The sequence below is a fragment of the Pezoporus occidentalis genome, unplaced genomic scaffold, assembly GCF_034315485.1.
Source record: "Pezoporus occidentalis ecotype Australia unplaced genomic scaffold, CSIRO_AGI_Poc_V1 ctg34, whole genome shotgun sequence".
In the NCBI taxonomy this organism is placed as follows: Eukaryota; Metazoa; Chordata; class Aves; order Psittaciformes; family Psittacidae; genus Pezoporus; species Pezoporus occidentalis.
In genome coordinates, this window is record NW_026915376.1 from 3,367,962 (window position 1) to 3,386,928 (window position 18,967).

General features: G+C 35.7%; 1 protein-coding gene across 1 annotated transcript in view; it reads left to right on the plus strand.

The window, feature by feature from the left end:
* TTC27 (tetratricopeptide repeat domain 27) overlaps nucleotides 1-18,967 on the plus strand; it is a 117,186-nt gene that overhangs the window by 18,682 nt on the left and 79,537 nt on the right. Inside the window, exons 6-8 of the mRNA XM_062629564.1 lie at nucleotides 2,280-2,444; nucleotides 6,135-6,271; nucleotides 10,070-10,182. Of these exons, the coding sequence (XP_062485548.1) occupies nucleotides 2,280-2,444; nucleotides 6,135-6,271; nucleotides 10,070-10,182 (415 nt within the window). The remainder of the gene's footprint in view (nucleotides 1-2,279; nucleotides 2,445-6,134; nucleotides 6,272-10,069; nucleotides 10,183-18,967) is intronic.

The following is an 18,967-nucleotide window of genomic DNA, read 5'->3' on the forward strand; positions in this document are numbered from 1 at the left end:
GAGCTCATTTAGTTTTGAAAAGGGCATGTTCTTCTTCTGTATCTTCATGAAGGAGATAAACTTTTTTCCTTTTCTCTGTCCTAACCTCTTAAGTTTTGAGATTTATTACTACTCTGCATTATACATAGAAAAAATAGACAACATTAAATTATGTAATATATATGTTTACAAAAACAATGTAGAAAGTTAAAATGTCAAATGTAATTATATCACTTGTTTTTTTTTTTTTTTCTAAGAAACATAAACTCTTCCATAGACAGTTGATATCACTTCCTGCAGCAACTGAGAAGGATGAAGAGGCAAGCTGCTTATGGACATTTGCCCGTTGCCAGTTAGTCAGCTAAAGATTCCACATTTAATTTAACAAGCCTAAAATTTCCAACCAGTTACATAGAAGAAATTTTCTATTGCATTTAGAGATGAGTTGTCATATATGTTTTGATGAAGGTGGCAATGTTAAATGCCAAAGTTTCAAGACTCCTCCCCTACTGTACTTAATGGAGCTTTTTTTTTGATCTGCAACATACGTACGTTTTGAAGATGCCCAGCGTCAAAGATAGTTAGATGCTAATGCTTTTGCAGTTCTATTTGAGTATTGCATTTCTGGCTTGATGGAATAGTTTTGTTGTGTGAACTTTGGAGAATGTAGAGCACATGAAAGCACTTTTGGGTTCTGTTATGTAGATAAAAATATCAGAGAAATTTGGAGTATGTTAATGTGACTGTTACTTTTTCTTTTTGGAAAAACATGAAACAAAACTGAAAAAGAAGTCATTAATTAAAATTAATTGACTAGCTGATATTGGGTAGAGATACAGTAGTTTGTGCAGCCCTGAGCTGTGTAGAGGCTGCTGCTGCTTATGCACAGATACTAAATAAGCACTAAGATGTCTGCTTTCAGTGACCTGTTTTGAGACTCCTGGATATGGTTTTCCAAGGAGATGATGTGAAGTACACTTGAATCTGTAGTGAATTTACTTTCAAATTAAAGCCATCTGGTATTTCAAATAAGTACCTTCATATTCCATGAAACAAATACTCAGTAAACCTTTAAATAGTCTTTGATTAGTGCTTGAAAATAACTCATAGAAAACTAATTCTATTTTTTCTGCATGTAAACGGAATTTTTGGGAAATGGTCAGAATGGCACTGTATAGAGTGTGAAAAGCAGATAAAGATGGCAGATGTCCCAAATCATTTACTGGTTTCTTGGGATTTTTATTGCTTGCTCCATCCACCCACCCCCCCTTACAAAAAACAAAGCTTTTGTTAGAAAGGCAGGTGTTTTATGATCCTTAATATGGGCATTATTCTGTTTTTTAAAAGAGAATGTGTTCAATGATAAGTATGGGCAGAAGCATTAAAACCTGAGATCGTTCATTAGTGAAGAGGATACATTACTTAAATATAAGGTTAAAATTTAGCTAACTTTCTCAGTTTTGAAGTGGTATGTTTGAAATAGGCTTTTGGCTCAAAGCAGGGATTAAATTGCGCAGACTTTTGGTTTTTTTTAAATAGTTGTAGTCTCTTGAAGGGGTTATTTAGAAGATTAAGTTGTAACCTGCTGCATTCTCTATCCTGCTTTAGTTGAAAACCATTGCAGTAATATTTTTAAATTACCAATTTGCTTTTATTAAACAAAATCTCTAAAATCAGACTTTGGAAAAAGTTAAGTTGTTAGGTGGGATTTATCCATGCAAATCCTTATTTATGGGATTAAAAAAAGCTGTGTATAAAATATGTTCAGGTTTACCAGCTTTCTGTATTCATTGAAAGTTTTTGAGGATTAACATGTACTAAAAAAAAAAAAGCCTAGGAGGTTTAAACTGTACAATCTGTTCAGGCTGGAGTTGGCTGCCAACCTCTAAATTCAAAAATCAGAGAAAAATGTTTTAAAAAATCCTTGGTAATTTGGGGTAATGAGGGTATTACCTCAACAGTCTGTGTTCTGAGATCGTGTGTTCTTCAGCAGGTCCAAGACAATTTGTTGTTTATTTCCTACAAAAGTAATATATCCCAATTCAGCTTTGCTGTAAAATATGAGCAAAGATTAAACTTTTGGTTGTTGCAGTAGTAATCCTTAGATGTAAAACTTGAAAAATGCTTATAATAGTGCATAACTTCTGTGCACTGACTGTGGGTTTTTAAATGTGTGGTGTAAAGAACAATAGGTCTATTTGAAGCGCAACAGACTTTTTCTCCTGGTGTTTTAAGTGTATTTTTAAAATATCGTTCATGCAGACTGCATCCCGACAGCTGTTATTTTTCTTAATTTGCAGTGACAGAAGCACAAAGTTTGTTCACAAGCAGTGAAAGCCGGCACCTAGCAGTTCAGTTCCATCTTGAGTGTGCCTATACGTTTTTGTATTACTATGAGTATAAAAAAGCTAAACAGTGTTTCAGTATGGCTAAAGACATAACGAAACTGCAGATTAATCTCACAGGTAAGTTTTTGCTTTTACAGTCTTTGAGAATGGTTGGTTGGGCCAAACGAACATGATTTATTTGGAGTTTTTTACGTATTCAATTAGAAATGGACTATATTTTGAATCCTGACTTTTAGCAGTCAGATTTACTTGTCTTCTAAGAATGACCATTACTTGGAAAAAGGAAGAGAAATATGCTGTCTAGTTACAGTATCATCCCTAACACGGATGTCTGTGGTATTGTGATCTTTCCTTTTCGTGTTTCCTGTCAAATTCTAGGTCTACTTGTGTCTTGTGGGATTCCTGAACTAGCTGGTGTCATGGTGAATTGTTTGTTTGTTTGTTTGTAGACACTTCTGAAGAAGTCTGCATGATGATTTGATGCAGTCTTTGACTTTTTATGCCACTAGCCTAGATCGACTCCATGTAAATAGCATTTAAAAGTCACTTCAAGGATTGCTGTTATCATAGGAAATAAGTAGAAAAGTTGAATTTCTAATTAACAGTAGTATTGAGGATTGAATCATTACGGAGACTTTAGGTTCTGAAAGGATAATTGTATTCTTTGGAGTCAGATCACTTTGCTGCACTTGGAACTTCATTTAAAATTGCATAGATAGATATGGGGCTCTTAGGTCTAGCTGGTCCTGCTAGGTAATAAAATGACATAAAACACACACCTTTTCTGTTGAGAACTTTTGATTGTACCTGAGTAAAAATGCAAAACCATTATGTTGTTTTCTCTGTGGGCTTATTAGTGGAAAGCACTCAGGAACTGAAACTTGCAGCCTCCTATTACACCACTGTATGTCACAAGGCAGCACTTTTTTTATATTTAGATTGGAGCTGCAGTTACTTCTACTTGTATCCTGAATCAGTTCAGTATTTTAATTAAAAAATTCCAAAGATACAGACAAAAAAACCCACACAAAAATAAAAAAAAAACAAAATGAAAGATTTTTTTTGTGTGATATGTACTGCAAACTTGGTATTATAAGGTGGTTTTGTTTGAAATTAACCTAAAGTTTTCATGTTTGGGGTTTTTATTTTTATTAAAAACATCAATGTGTGTCATGATACTCAAGCTATAAAAGATTAATTAACTAAAATCAAGGTGGAAGGTGGCTATTCATGGATATTCCTCAACTTACAGCTGTGTGCTGTTTGTTTGGTTTGGTTTTTTTTCCCACTTTGAAAGAGATCTTCAGATTTTGGGTGAATAATTTCCTTAAATCTAACCTAGGAAAATACCCTCTTGTTTGGAAGGGGGTGGAAAAAGAAATTTGGATGCATTGGAATTATTTGTATTTTTGTTATTATTTTACCAAGAGGTTATGCTAGTTCCAGAGAGAGTTTGTGGTCTTACAGACTCTTGGAAAAATGTTGTGAAACTCTTAAAAGTTCTGTGGTTTATCTCCTTAAATCTTTTAGAATAGTTATGAAGGATGTCTAACCTGAAGGCAAATGAACTGAGCTGAACATGTGGGAATTGTTTACATTCTAGGCAAACTCATTTGACATGCATGTTTGGGCTAAATGGAAAGAATGTTACATCATCAGAAAAGACTTTGCTTTAATGTAAAAATTCAGAGTCTAGGAAAGACATTTTTAAGGCTTTTGGAAGGAATTTCCTTTTTAGGAAAGGATCTTTAAGAGGTTTTTATTCTTTAATGATTGCAGTCTGTATGAGTTGAGTATTTTCTTATGGCATGGAAATGTTTGCTGTTCTTAGAGAATTTAGAATTAGTATTTTCCAAAGTTATTCTTATACTTATTTTGGCTTGTGTACTTTTTAAAGTCCCTTTAATCCAGGTTTGTGCTGTATTCATCATTTATTAAAAAGTAACTTTGTCCCTCACAATAAGTCACAACGATCGCTAACTCCACAAAGCAATTTCCAGTAAAAGAGAAGTATGTGGTCCTTCTTGCTTATCAATTTACTAAGATAAAGAATGGTAGTCCAACGTAAATTTAAGATCAACAGATCTGGAGGATTAATAATGCTGAACTCTGAAATCTGCATATTGTCTTGTTTTTGTTTTCACGCCCAGTAATGCATTGCTGGGAATATTTAATATGGAACAGAATCTCGGTAAAATCTCGGAGTGGGTTCCCTCTGTTTTATGAGGATATGTGGTGGTATAAAGCAAGCAATTTTTTTCCCCTAGGTTTAACACATGATGTATAATTTCCAAATAAAAAATATTGTTTTGTCACTGTAATAATAATGAATTCTATACTTAAAGAAATGGAGTGGGAGGTGTATGCAGCTAAGCATAAACAAATCACAGTTTCTGGGTGGTAGCAAGTAAATGTATTATTAATCAGCATAACTTTGCAAGGATGTTTTATTTAGCTATTTAAGCAGTAAGACATAATAGGAAGTAAATTACAGTATAATTATTTTCAAGTGTTATTAAAACTGATAATTGAGCACTACCACATAAAATTAGTATAAATCATTATCCAGTATTTCTTTCTCTGTGTCTTCTCTGCAGTGTGCCTTGTGATTTTTAAGGTGGCATTTTTAGAATCTTTATAAACTCGTAACACAGGGCTTACCCATTAAATGGGTAATTGGCAGGAAAGCAGAAATCAGATTTATTTCCGTCTTCTCTACTGCTGTGTTTTCAGCTTCAGGAAGATAAGGGGTGACTGCTGTTTCAGTGCCTATGCTAGGTAATTCTTAGTGACAATAGCCTTGTCCTCAGGCTTTTGTCACATGAACAGTCAATCATCTTTACCTCAAAGATTTTATGTCCTGCAAGTGGATCAGCATTCAGTCCTCTGATTCTGTTATCTGGCTTTCACATTATTACTATGACACAGTACTCAACAATAAGCGAGCAAGCCTCCAGATTTTAAGTAATTTTTACGTCCGTTTTGGCTCTGGTTAGGATTCTGTTATTTTAAGTTACCATTTTGGAATTGTTCTATGATTTTTCTGATTGCAACTTGGAAATCAAGGTTGCAGCTTGCAACCTAGGTTGCTAACAGACGAAGAACAGGCATGTTTTTCTTTTCAATTTGGTATAAATGCCAATTGCCACCTAAAAATTAGTAAAAAGGGAGGAGAAATATGCCAATATGTCTGAGGGTCCAGTAAAAAACTGAAGAAACAACCTCGAGAGGAATTTCACGTTATGCATTCTGAATATTGATAAATTCGGTAGACAGCTTTCACTGGTTTGCTGTTTCACTCTGTCACGTTACTTTTACAGTGTCTTATATGCTGTATTATGTCTGTGATTCTTCTTGTAGGCCTGTCTCCAAAGGAAGATTTGAAATATTTAAAATGATGGCCTTTAAAATACTGTGGGATTTTCATTTGCTGAAGTGTCTCTATGTTGTCATTAACTTTTTACAGGCAAATCAAACAATTGCTTGTGGCTTACTGCTAGGGATGAATCTTGATTACTGTGAGTTTTCAAGAGACAATATAGTGGAAAATTTACCTAAAAGTGGCTTTGTGAGACCTACCTAGCTGCATTTGCATGTTTGTAATACGTTTGTTTGTATGTCAAGGCAAAAGCACATGTAGCTCACTGCTAAGAGATCAAACAGATTTAAACCACAGCTAAATTTCATAGGCTAATTCTTAATGGGTTTCTGTCTTTGATTTGCTTTATTGTGAGCAACTTTCTTGTGCTTGATGGGATTAGTGGTTCTTAGTGTTCATTAATGTAAATTTATATTGATTTTCTGTAGGTGCTTTGGGGAAGAGAACACGATTTCAGGAAAAATATGTTGCACAGCTTATTTTGGATGTCCAAAGAACAGATGAATTCCTCCTTCCTCACAGTGAACTAAGTCCAGCTCCAACACCTCTAGAAAACTTAACAATGGCAAGTATTTGAGGAGAATTGTATTAATTTCTTAAAATCACAATGTTCTGAAGCTTTTCTTGAGTGTCTTCAAGTGAAAAGTGTGTGTTGCCTCTTATAAACTTAACTGATTTCTGAAAGCTTTTGAAAAAGGTGCAGGGTACATGTCTGTCTGGTATTAAAGGCCATGGGTTAAAACAGTGTATGATTGTCGGCAAGATAGATGTGGCTACTCGGTTAAAAGCATATCTGCAAATATGATCTTTCACAGTTCATGTATTAATTTATAGTAACTAAGAGTGATGGAGTTAGGAAAACAGGTGAGAGACAGTTTTTAAAAACAGCCTGCAAGGCATCAGAAAAAAACATGGATTGCTAAGGACTGACAGTCGGGTTTAATGACAGAGTGAAGATAGGAAATTAGTCTAGGTATTCCTACTGGCATGAATTACATGACTTGGCCCAACTGATCTTAAGGCTGTGCATGATGAGTTCAGCAATAAATGGTTCAACAACCTCTGAATTGTTTTGGAATGGCATTTTTCCCTCATGAGGAGGAGTTGTGGTCAGGATTTAAGGTTATTTGAATTTGCTAAAGAATCCAGAGATAAACCGAGGCATTACGGTCCAGGACTTACTCTTTAAGTTGGAAAGCCCTTTCTAAAAAAGGGTTATGCCTTGATAGAGTTCCAGGTCAAGCAGGGGTCTTAAGCAAAAACTTTGGCAGTACTTCTCTATTTCGACATTGAATGCACAAATATCTTAGGAGACTGCCCTAGCTTTTTTATTTTTTTGCTTGTCCATTAGTATGTCCTTAGTGTTGTATTTGATTTGATGAAAAGAGATTGACTGCATATATCTTAACAAATTGTGCTTAGACCTATGTATAGGAGCCTCTTTAAGGGTAGTGAAAGCTCAGGTGAGGCCACTTGGTGAGTGTCAGACTTAAAGCCTTACCTTACAACTTACCTAGAACTAAATCATAGAATCCTTTAGATTGGAAAGACCTTTAAGATGATAGGACGCATTGTTCTTGGAGAGTCCCGAACTGAGATATTGTGTAGCTGTTTTATCCAGTTATTTGGAACTTTCTGAAGAATTTGCCTTTGTAGACTATCTGATAAGGACTTTAATTTGGCATAAAATAATGACAATACTGGTTTAGGTTGTAGGTATAAACTGGACTGTAATGTATTGTCCTTGCTAATAAAATACTATATTTGTGTGTCCTCTTACTTCAGCAGCTTTGGGTCTGTTCATTAAATTTAGTGGGGAGTTTGAGAAGGACAAGAGGGTACTTAGAGCCTTTAAAAATTAGTAGTGCATATGTTATCCATGCCTTCCTACTAAGATTTTGGAGAATGTATCTTCAAAATAATATTAGAAAAAGTAAACATATCTACTCTTTCTGAAAAGTGAATATATGATGCTAGAAAGGGCTTGAGAGGTTTTGGTTACATGGAGGGAATTAAATTTTGTGCAAGTGTGAGCGACTGTGTCATAATTCTCTTCAGTTGCTCAGTTGCTCAGGGTCTGTATTAAGGAAAGTTAGGATTTCTGTTCCCACAGTCTGCTTCTGGGGAAAAAAAAACAAAAAAGGAACCTTTTATTTCTGCATTTTGTGTGTGTCAGAAGTTCTAGAAAATAATGTTAGTAGAGCAGTGCATGGCTTTAAAGAAAACCTGCGCTTTTTCAAGTTCAGATATTTTATTAACACTGTGTGTGAATATTCTGCCACAGGCATTAGACCAGGCTTGACTAAGTAGATTCTCCAATTCATGTGTTTGTTAAATTACCAGTTAAAGTTCTTGATTTCCCCCCCTGCTTTTTCCAGCATGTCTTTATGAATAATGTAGTATCAAAATACAACTTGTTCATGTAATTTGTCAGTGTTTAACAGTGAGTCCTAGTGTTTCTTTTGCCAGGTATGGTCTCAAATTTGTCAGCCTTGAGTGTACCTTGAAGCTATTTTAGCTAAAATTTGGAGTTAATGCTATTCTCCATCCACCAAAAGCTACCAACAACATCATTGCATCTCCATCTAAGTTTAGGGCAGGCGCTTGATCTGTCTTGTAGACTTTTAAAAGACTATTCATGGAAATGCATAAAGGCAAAAGCCTTGAAAGGTGCTGAGAATTTCCACAGAATTAACATAAATGCATGGAACGGTAAAAGGCCTGTAATCTTGCTGCGAAATTATTATAGGGAAATTTTCTTCTCTTGTCCAATGTTCTTATTTTATGTCTACCATTTTCAGGTAAAGGAAAATACTTTTATTTGTCTAAAGATAGGAATTATCCTGGATGAGTGGAAAAAAAATCCTACAAGAATTATAAACTTTGTCAGTATGTAAAAAGGCCAAATTGACACTGGTCACAATTAATCTTCATCTCCTGTTTTGCAGTGCTTTCTTCTATGGTCTTAAAGTTCCCCCCTTATAATTATTCAGCAAGGTAACTGAACAAGCTATTTTGCAATTAAGCAGTCAGTAATTTAATTCCATTAAAAATACAACCAAAATAGCAATATGACTGATTGTTGGACTGGTAGCTGAGCTGATTTCTGGTCAAGTGCTTCCTGCTTCCCCCTGGTGCTGAGCAATTATGTTGTCCCAGATGGCACTAGATGGAAAACTATTCGCATTTAAAAATATTTGAGACTAAATTCAAAGCTTTGCTCACAAGTCAGTTCCTGTGAAAGGAAAACTTCAGGCTTGAGGTGATGCATAAGGACTCCTGATGTGAAGTGGCATCTTATAATAGTTTGATTAGATCTAAAAAAAATCAGAGCTGATTTTATGTTTATGGGGAATAAGGAATTTGTTTTTAAACCTAGGGATGGAAATCAGGCTTTAAAATTGTAGCGTACAGTTCAGTTGATCAGTATTCATAGTGACGTTAAAGCAATTAGTACTGTTTATACTGGCTAGATTTTAAAGATTATGTAGGCCAGAAGCTGGAAATTTTTTTCTAATTGTATTATATTAAATTGTAACTTAGGCTACATATGCTGAAGTGGTATTATAATAGTGTAGTACTCTAGAATAGTGTTCACCTGGAAGTGGCAGATAATCCTTATATATGCTAATGTAAGAAAATAAAATGATGGTATTAAATATGCCTCTAAGGGTGGGAATGTCTTCATTATCCCCTTAAAACAAATTTATTTTGTTCGCATTCTTTGCCAATTCACAGTTTAGTTTCATTTATACAGTGATAAAATACCAGTTATGAATGCAGATAGCCCACTTCAGAGCATTCCTATTCACTTTTTGTTCTTCCATGGACCCTTGTTTTCACCTTGCAAATGAAAGATGCTTGCTGGAAATAGATACCAATAGGATATTGAATAGGAAGTTTGAAAAACTGTTAGAATAATCCATTTTCTGTACTACTGGTAACTAAAAACCAGTAGTACGATAGCTGGTTTAAGGACTGTTTGGTTTTTTTTTAAATATATATAAAATAAAGGACAACATTTTTGGTAACACTATAAGCAAGAATTTGAAAAGGAAAATCTTCTTCAGCCCTTAAGTAAAAAAATCAATATTCAGATAATTTTAAAGTTACTCAATGCTGTTCTTCCTGCCTGACAACCAGTATACTTGTAGTAAAACTGGTTCGGATGGTACTTCATTCTACTGGCTTAGTTAGTTAATTCTGTCAGAGTTATAGAATGGTAGTTTACTTTCCATTGTGTCTCTTTCTGATGTTGGCATTATCCGTTTCAGACGAGTTACATTTTTTTCATATTTTGAAGGCATAAATTTTCTCTGTAACAGTTTCTATTTACTTTAAAATATTTTTTTCTCTTCCACAGAATTATGACTTAAATGATGATACGTTGCTTAATGAGATAAAATTAGCAGATGCTGATCAGTACCAAGTGCCAGATTTGTGTGCAGAAGAGCTTGCTGTAATCCTTGGAATATGGTAAATTAGTTCACAGTTACTCAAAAAAACTGCAAAACTGCATGAATAATTGTGATAATGAAGTGGCTAGTCAATGAGGCTTTTTTTTCTTCATTATTATGTAGTCTGGCTAAAATAGTACGTCTTGCATTATATGTGGGCAGAATTTTCAGTTATCTCAGAGTGAACTTAGTGTCCAGTTCAGAATTTCAGCACTGTTTCATTAGTTGCTAATATTGTTAATATTGTTCTTTTATCCTTTGCTTGTTCTGTAGCACATTATAATATCTCTACCCCTCCTCTTCCCACTTGCCAAAATTTTCAGTTATTTTCCTCTTTTTGTCCCATAAAGCGCAGTGAAATCATTGGTGGAGAGAAGATTGTTTCCTTTCATATGCCCATTTCTCAGACTGCAGCTTTTTGAAGGCCCCCACACCTGCTTGGCTATATAGTTGAAGTCAGATGTCTGCAGTTTCAGCTATGTTAACTGTTCAGCCATCCACTGTAATCAGGAATTCATGAGTGGAATATGTACTGTGGGTTCATATTTTCTTTATTCCCTGAGCCTTAAGCTTGTCTTTTTTTCAAGGTCCCAAGTAGATCCAGTTGGAGGAAAAAGGAGTGAACCACCCCAGTGGGTTGACATACATTCCTGACCAAGTCACTTTCAATCTTTTACGCTGACTCAAGGCCTTCCCCTTCCCCAGAAGCATTGTCACATGCATTTAATTTTTTAACACAGTATTTTCTTGTGTTCAGAATATTTCATCCCTCCTGCCTCCATCCTTCTGGAGGAAATTTTGTCTATTGGTCTCTTTCTGAAAGGGTAGAATTTGTATTTTACACTGACTTGTCTGCACAGTAGGTTTTTTCACCACAGTATGACACTTTGAAACCGCTACTGTCATGCTCTGAATAGTGGCTAGAAACTATTTTGACTCCTAGCTCTGTGTGTACATTATAATTAATCCAAGTGGTATCTGAGTTTGGCAAGACTCAAGGCAAGAAGCTCATTAAAGAAACTAAAAACAACCAACAAAATATTTTTCAGTGTTGCTTCCTTGCAGGAATGGTAAATGCCATTCAGGGGGTTAGGCAGTGTTAAGCAACTGGAACTGTTTCAGGCATAGATGGCGACAAGATTTGATATCCAGCCATGTTGCAGAAATCCTACTAGAATGTCAGTTTTCAGAACTGTTCTTTGAAGGGAATTTAGGATATAAACCTTGTGACTGAGTGGAGTTTAGGCTGGAATTGCTGGCTTTACCCTGGGTGTTTATGCCAGCTATTGGCATATCAGTTTGCAAGGAAGTATATACATGTTAAAGCGTTTAGTGCTGGCTTTTAAGCAAAACATACTTCTCAAACCTAAGCTGTAAAAAAATTCCTTGGTTTTCTCTTATGCTCGAGGACTTCAGTTCTATAGTAAATAACTAATTTCATAGTAATTTGGCTTTAGAATTTCTTTAACTTTCCAAAGCAGTTGTAACTAGACTTCAGTTTAGGTCTAGCATCACCTCAATGGCATCTGTTGTTGACTGACACTGTCAGCAGTGGATGTTTTTTCTAATGCAAATAAACTTTAAGAGACCGACCTGGTTTGTTGCAGAAAGGCAACCCGCAGGTAAAGAAAAAAGAGTAAATGTGAGAAATTTTTTTTCCTATATATTTCCCTGTGTTTGCTGGTATTTATTTTACAACAAATGTTATGGAAGTGCCCCTTAATTCAGTTGATAGATTTGTGGCTAAGTAATGCTAGCTCAATCAGCAGCATGCAGAAATGTTTGTGGATAGCAGGACAGAGTGAAAATTGTTACAGTTTGTGAAAGACAATTACAGTTGCATAGAATCCTATGGAATTACCTGAATACACATAATGTTTCCATCTGTGAAATAAGCTTAATTTCAAGTAGGTTACAATGATTAAGTATCTAAACAAAGTACTATTACCGTATCAATGCAAACATCTTTATCTCCTCCTCCCTGGTAACATTTTAAGAGGATATAAAGTATTTCATACGTGTTGTCTTTACAAAAATTGAAGCAATATCTCGTGCAGTATGCATAACCTAGCTGGGAAATAGCATGTGTGAGCCTGAATCAGTTATTTATTTATTTATTTATTTTTAGACCTCTCTCTGTTATTCTCATGAAAAATGATAAATTATAAAAAAGTAGCAGTGTAAACTGCACCCAGCCAGTCCTCTGTGGCATCAGTAATTTGAGGCAGTTTCCTTTAGAGTGTTTGGCTATTATATTTCTTCCTCCAAATACTGGACAGTATGTGGAACTAAATCTAAAAAAAAACATTTGCCTCTTACGATAATGAAACTGTAGCTAAAACAAAGCATGTGTGTGGGAAGCCACCTCAGTCTGCCTTCTTTACACAAAGGTTTCCTATTCCAACAAATACAGATTTTGTTGTATTTCTGTAGGAAGAATGTTTTCTAGAGGTGTCTTCAGATCATCTCACTGCAGGAGTAATGCAACCTAAAGGAAATACTAGAATAAACTCCTAGGAGTGCAGAAGCATCACTTGGCTAGGACTTTTTTGTGATATTTTAAATGAAAATAACTAGTCATGATATTATAAAATTTATTTTACGGTCAGGCCTTAAGACTGTGGCCAGAACATTGTATAGAACCTAGAACTAACCTTTCAGAGGCAAATGGAAAAAGATGCTAAAGTTCCAATACAAAAATAAAATAAAAGAATGGACCAGTGTATGGTTTAAATAATGTGTACTATAGTATAGATGCCAAAGTGCTGAGAAACTGAGAGGGGACTCTGTTTCCCTTGTCACTTAAAAATAGCCCAAAGTAGATGGCTGTTAGAATAGGCAACAGCAGCTGTGTCTCAGCAGCTTGGAAAGAAATCCCTTCTCATCACTTGATTCACCATTTTTCTGAAAAGGGGGACCTTTTAGAAGTTCTAAGAAAGCAAAGACAAATGTCCAGTGGCTGGTTATTTCTTAATCTTTTGCTGTTTCTCAAGAATCAAATCAGACAAATAGTGTGTTATATTGGAGGTACCTCAGATCAGTTGCAGACTATGCACCAGTCTTCAGCTGGTAAGGAAAGCATCAGGAAGCGTAACTTTTATTTTACAGTAATTTCTTTTGCATTCGATAATAATATACAGTTTACAGAATGAGTTGTAGAAGCATACATGAAACAGCTGCACAAGCACTAAATAGCATTAAGACTAAAAGGCTTTTAACAGAGTTACTAAATATGAGCTTTTGAATCAATTGAGTAATTAGAAAAATAAAATCCCAATATGCATTTTGGGAAACTTGAGTAGGTGAAACAGCAAAATATTTAGCTACTGGAAATTTAAGAATCTGTTCTTAGCTTCTGTTCTCTAGTCAATGGAGGAACCAGTACCTGCAGAGTGTGATTTATTTCACTTCAGGTACTTATTTTACAATGGGTTGAATCGCTCCCTACATTTATCTGTATTTTTACATGGACTCTGAAGAAATCGTAGACTTTTAGCTAGATTAAAGGCCTAAATTTTACGTGGTTAAAGTTAGGTGCTTATTAAGATTTTAGGTATACATGATTGCAGCCTTCTTTGCACTTTATAGCAAGGTCATGCAGTATAGCTTGTATCAGAAGTACAAGGCAACAGCAGGTCAACCACTGTTTTCACCTCGTTTTATGAGAGAGCATTCTCTCTTCCAAGCCATTGGGATGGAAAAGGTTATATTAAAGTGACTGTGGAAAGCTAGAGCTTACACCTCTTGTCCAATGAAAGTAAAAGCTACAACATAAAATCTTGAGCAACATTAAAAGAGATGACAGTTTTTGTGTTAAATACTTTCTGGCGCTCTGGCCAATCTTTACAAACATATCATGTAGGTGTAAATTATTACTATTTTTTTGAAACAAACCAATTACAGGTGCCGGACAATGATCTCACCATGGTCAGTTTATGGCTGCTTAAAATCATTGCTACAAAATACATTACTGTGCACCAGTACATAAGACTGTGTGGAGAGGTTCCCACTAGGGAAATAAGCTTCCTGTCTTGCTGTTCAAAATGCTCACATGAAAAACATTAGTCTCTTTAAATACTTCTGTGAAACTTCAAAAAAGCTTGTAAAGTGATCAGTTTATTGGATTTAGCTCTTCTCTGTTCACAAAATTAACACAGTTGGTAAAAACAAACTGCATCAACATACAGCAAATGCTCATTAGAATGCCAGTGTGGAAAATTTGACATGTCTGTTCTTCATCATACATTTCATGCTAGTTAACTGTAGTTACCCGAGGAACTTGAATTGTTTGTACTTGCAGAGAGGTAACATGTCAGGAAACGTAAGCAACAAACAGCAGTTGTCTTCAGCCATCTAACTTTACACTCTTCTTCAAGAGTGACTGCGAAGAGATAGCTAAGGGTGAACAATAACAGGGCAGGCATGTGTTGCTTCTTTCTGCCTAATATTTTCCCAGCCTCTGAAAAGTGATTTCCTGAGCCTAAATTGCCTTGTCTGCATCCTCAGTGTATCTTAAACATTTGTCACTATTTAGTTGCCACTGCCTTCATTTAGTGACTTAACTCACCTGTATCCTAACAGTTTTGAAAATTTCTGCAGTATCCCTCTTTGATTAGTCCTACCCTAATCAGACATTCTTTTGTAGAAGCTGTTACATATTTATAAGGCATAAAACAATTATTCATTATCATAAAACAGTTGTTCTAGCTGTTGGTTTCTGAATTTTTTCCAGTACTGAATTATTTTTTTTTTAAATGAAGGCCAAGAACAGAACATACTAGTTGTGGATGGGCAAAGGTTTTATGTGATATTTTATGTAGGATTTGTTATTGATTTGTATACTTTATGTAGTATACTCCAGTGTGTGATTCTGTGTTATTTTCCTAATTAATTACATATTGATTTGCCTTTTTAACAGCTGCCTAGTACTGAGCTAGTGTTTTCATGCAGCTGCAGTGCTAAAGATGTGCTCTTGAATAGAAATGGTTGGATTGGAGCCTACCATTTTTTGTGGAGCCAGGATTGTGCTTTCTATTGTGCATTGCTTGGTATTTTATTTTATTATCCTGTTAGGTCTTTCTGCAGCTTCTTATTGCCTAATCACATCCTTACTTCAAAGAGTATCATTTGTTACCTCAATTACATTTTTCTGTTCCAGTTTGTATATTAATATTATAGTGTGTGGATCACATCACGAAATCTGGATTTTGTGCAAAATTGCACTGGTCACCTCCATTGGGATGTCTGATTATGTCTCATACCATTTCCTATCTTTTAGTCAATTAATGACCTTTGCCAAGACATTCTTATATAAAGGCTTGGTTTCTTTTTTAAAGTCCTTTATGGTGAGAGTCTTCTGAAGATATCCTAGAGAACCAAGTTAATTTCATCAAGCAGCTTATGTATATCCTTAAGCTGGTTAAACCATCCAAAAGTCCCAAACAGGTTTGTAAAGCAGAAATATTTTTCTAGAGATGCCTGGCCGACTCTCCCCACACACATTTGTCCAGGTATTTCTAATCCTTCTGTTCATTATATAGTCTCTTCTTACATACCTTCCACATGATATGCTTACAAGCCAATAGTTTCACTGATCCCCTGACACCAGTTTTAAAGGTTGGCATCGTTTTTGTTGCTCTCTTATCTTCAGGGACTGACACAGTTCTAAATGAGGACTGTTTTTAGTGTCTCAGCTATTTCATCCCAAACTAATTTTAAACTTTTTTTTCTAATTCTTCTTTATCCTGTTAATTTTTTAGCATCTAACTTCTTAGCATATAGCCTCTCCTGCAGCTTCTTAATTTGAGAAAGAGTCTTGTAATTCTCTCCCTTACCCAGAAAGGATCCCTGGGACCCATTCTTCTGCAGTAAATGCTAATGCAATGAACTCATAGAACTTCTCTAAAATGGCTTTTATACCAGGGCTGTGATTTTGGTCCTGTGGACTCTCAAAATTTTTGTTCCTTCTGTATAGGAAGAAAGATCTAGCATTGATTTTTGGCTCTCTTGATTAGTTTCTCCTGAAACAGTTTTTGGACTCCATAATTACATTTTTAGGTGTATTTTTATTACTATTATTATTACTTATTATCCAGACTCCCTGATGCTTTCTGTATTGTTTTAAAACAAATTCAGTTATTTGAAGAACACTGTTTTGGTTTTAATGGCTTTTAACAATATTCTTTAACATTTGTCCGCTTTCTAAACCAGTTCTTGAAACAAAAATATTTGAGTCGTCATCCAAAAAGGGATGCTTTGGAATGGTTGCTATTAATTCCACTGTTACAAAGATTATGGCTATTTATGTTGCAAAACTGGATACCTTATTCATTAGGCTGCCAGTGTGGATCTGATTAATCAGATTAAAGAATTGGCTGTAAATTGAAACTATAGGTAATTAGCTTTTGCTGATTTACTACAAAATACTTTTTTCCCGCTGCAGAATAGATCTTACTTTAAGGTTCTGTTTTATCTGTCTAAAGAATATCTATTTCTCTTTGAGTCTTGATTTAAGCCCAGCCGGCAACCCAAAACCACACAGCCGCTCGCTCACTCCCCCCGTTCCTCTCCCTGCTCCCAAAGGGATGGGGAGGAGAACTGAAAGAATATAACTCCCACAGGCTGAGATAAGAACAGTCCAGTAACTAAGGTATAACACAAAACCACTGCTGCTACCAGCAATAATAATAATGATAAGGGAGATAACAAGGGAAGTGAATGCAGCCTCTCACCACCCACTGACTGATACCCAGCCCAACCTGAACAGTGATCTAGCCCTTCCAGGTAACTGCCCCCAGTTTATATACTAGGCATGACGTGCTGTGGTATGGAATACCTCTTTGGCTAGTTTGGGTCAGGTGTTCTGTCTCTGCTTCCTCCTGGCTTCCCCTCCTCCCTGGCAGAACATGAGACTCACAAAGTCCTTGGTCAGACTAAACATTACTTAGCAACAACTGAAAACATCGGTGTTATCAGTGCTGTTCCCAGGCTGAAAGTCAAAACCACAGCACTGCACCAGCTACTGAGAAGGAGAAAAATGACTGCTACTGCTGAACCCTGGACTCTTTGTTTTCTTTCCTTCTTCTATTCCATTCAACTACCTAAGACATGATTCTAGAGTGAACAGAAAATACAAAAGGTGAATGATGTGGCGATTAGTGAATTCTCTTCATGTCGTTATGAAAAGATGCCTGATCATAAAACCTACAGCAACAGCTCCTAAATTCCACTCTGATTTCAACTCCTGAAATTCTCTAGGGTGAACTGCTTAACCTGTTCTTGAAATCAGAACAAATATAGGGCATAGAAGTGAAATGTCTGGAAGATACTCTGACAGGAGCTCATACAGTCGTTAAAAATGTTTAAAAGCAACCTACAGTTCTACTCTAGATTCAGATTTAAAACACAACTTTAAATTTTATTTGGTTTAGATTGGAAAATCATTAAAACAATTTCATTTTTCTCCTGTGTTTCAAGGTTTATGTTACTGTACTTACGTGTCTTAAGGCATTTTACATGGATGTGGCAGAAATGAAAATTGGAGACCTATTATAGCATTGCTTTGATCTGGAAGAACTGCAGCTATATGCTTCAAAAAGCTGTGACAAAAATCTGTCTAGAATAAGGAGTGGATTAATCCTTTCTGCTTGAATCCATTTATGTTTAGGATGCCAAAAAATAAGTTCCAATTTTGTGAAAATCTAGCTGTCACTTGGTTTATCCATGGCTTTCAAAAGCTATGGTCATGTCAGTGTTCTGGCTGCCTTGCTGCTGTGGTGTTCTTGTTATATTTCAAGTTTTCTTCCTGCCTTCTTTACTTCCCTGTTCTCCCGATGAATAGAGAAACGTGTTATTTTCATCTGAAGTCATTTTTGTTTTAGTGACCAGTGTTTATTGACTTCAGTTGACTACCTCAAGCTGACCAACTATTTCTGCTAGCAGCTGACATTGGACAAGGGAAGAAATGCCTGAAAAAGAGTATTTATTTATTACTTTCCTGTTCTCCTGAAAAATTTTGTCAAGGAAGGAAAAAATCCTGGAGTACACCATTAGCTATTGGCTTCTAACTAGACTTTCTACTACATATCACAACCTTCTGGGCCTACCTGTCCAGCCAGTTTTCAGTCCACCTCACTGTCTACTTATGAGCTTCTTAATGAATATCTGATGGAAACAGTGCTGAAAGCCTGAATGAAGTCCAGGTGGGCAATGTCCACCTCTCTTCCCAAATGTACCAAGCCAACCATTTCAACATAGAGGTTATAAGTTGATTAAACATGACTTCCCCTTGGTGAATGTCTGCTGGCTCCTTCCTCCATGCATTAGGAAATGTCTTCAAGGATGATTTGTTTCATATAATTTCCAAGGAATGAGGTGAGGTTAACCTGGATCCTCCTTCTTGCTCTTCCAGAAGATAGGAGTGATATTTGCCTTCTGTTGTCCTCAGGAGCATTTTTTGATCACCATGTACTGTTAAAGATAATAGATTTTTTGACAGGCAGCCTCTACTCTGTAGCTTGTTCTTGTGGCTAATAACAAGCCTTAATCAAAAGTATTGACTGTAATGGTCAATACAATTTCCGTAATGGTAATTGTATCATGTGCACTACGAAGAATTAACAAAGCAAGAAGAAAGTCAGACTGCGGCAAAGTCTTGCCTCCAAACGAAGGTATGTAATGTAGGGAGCATAATTTCAATTTGTGACCTATCATCACAATAAATATACTATCTCTGCAATTTTAACCTATAATATGAAGCCTGCTGCAAAGTTAAGAAATAGTGTGATGAATTTAAGCTTATGTAT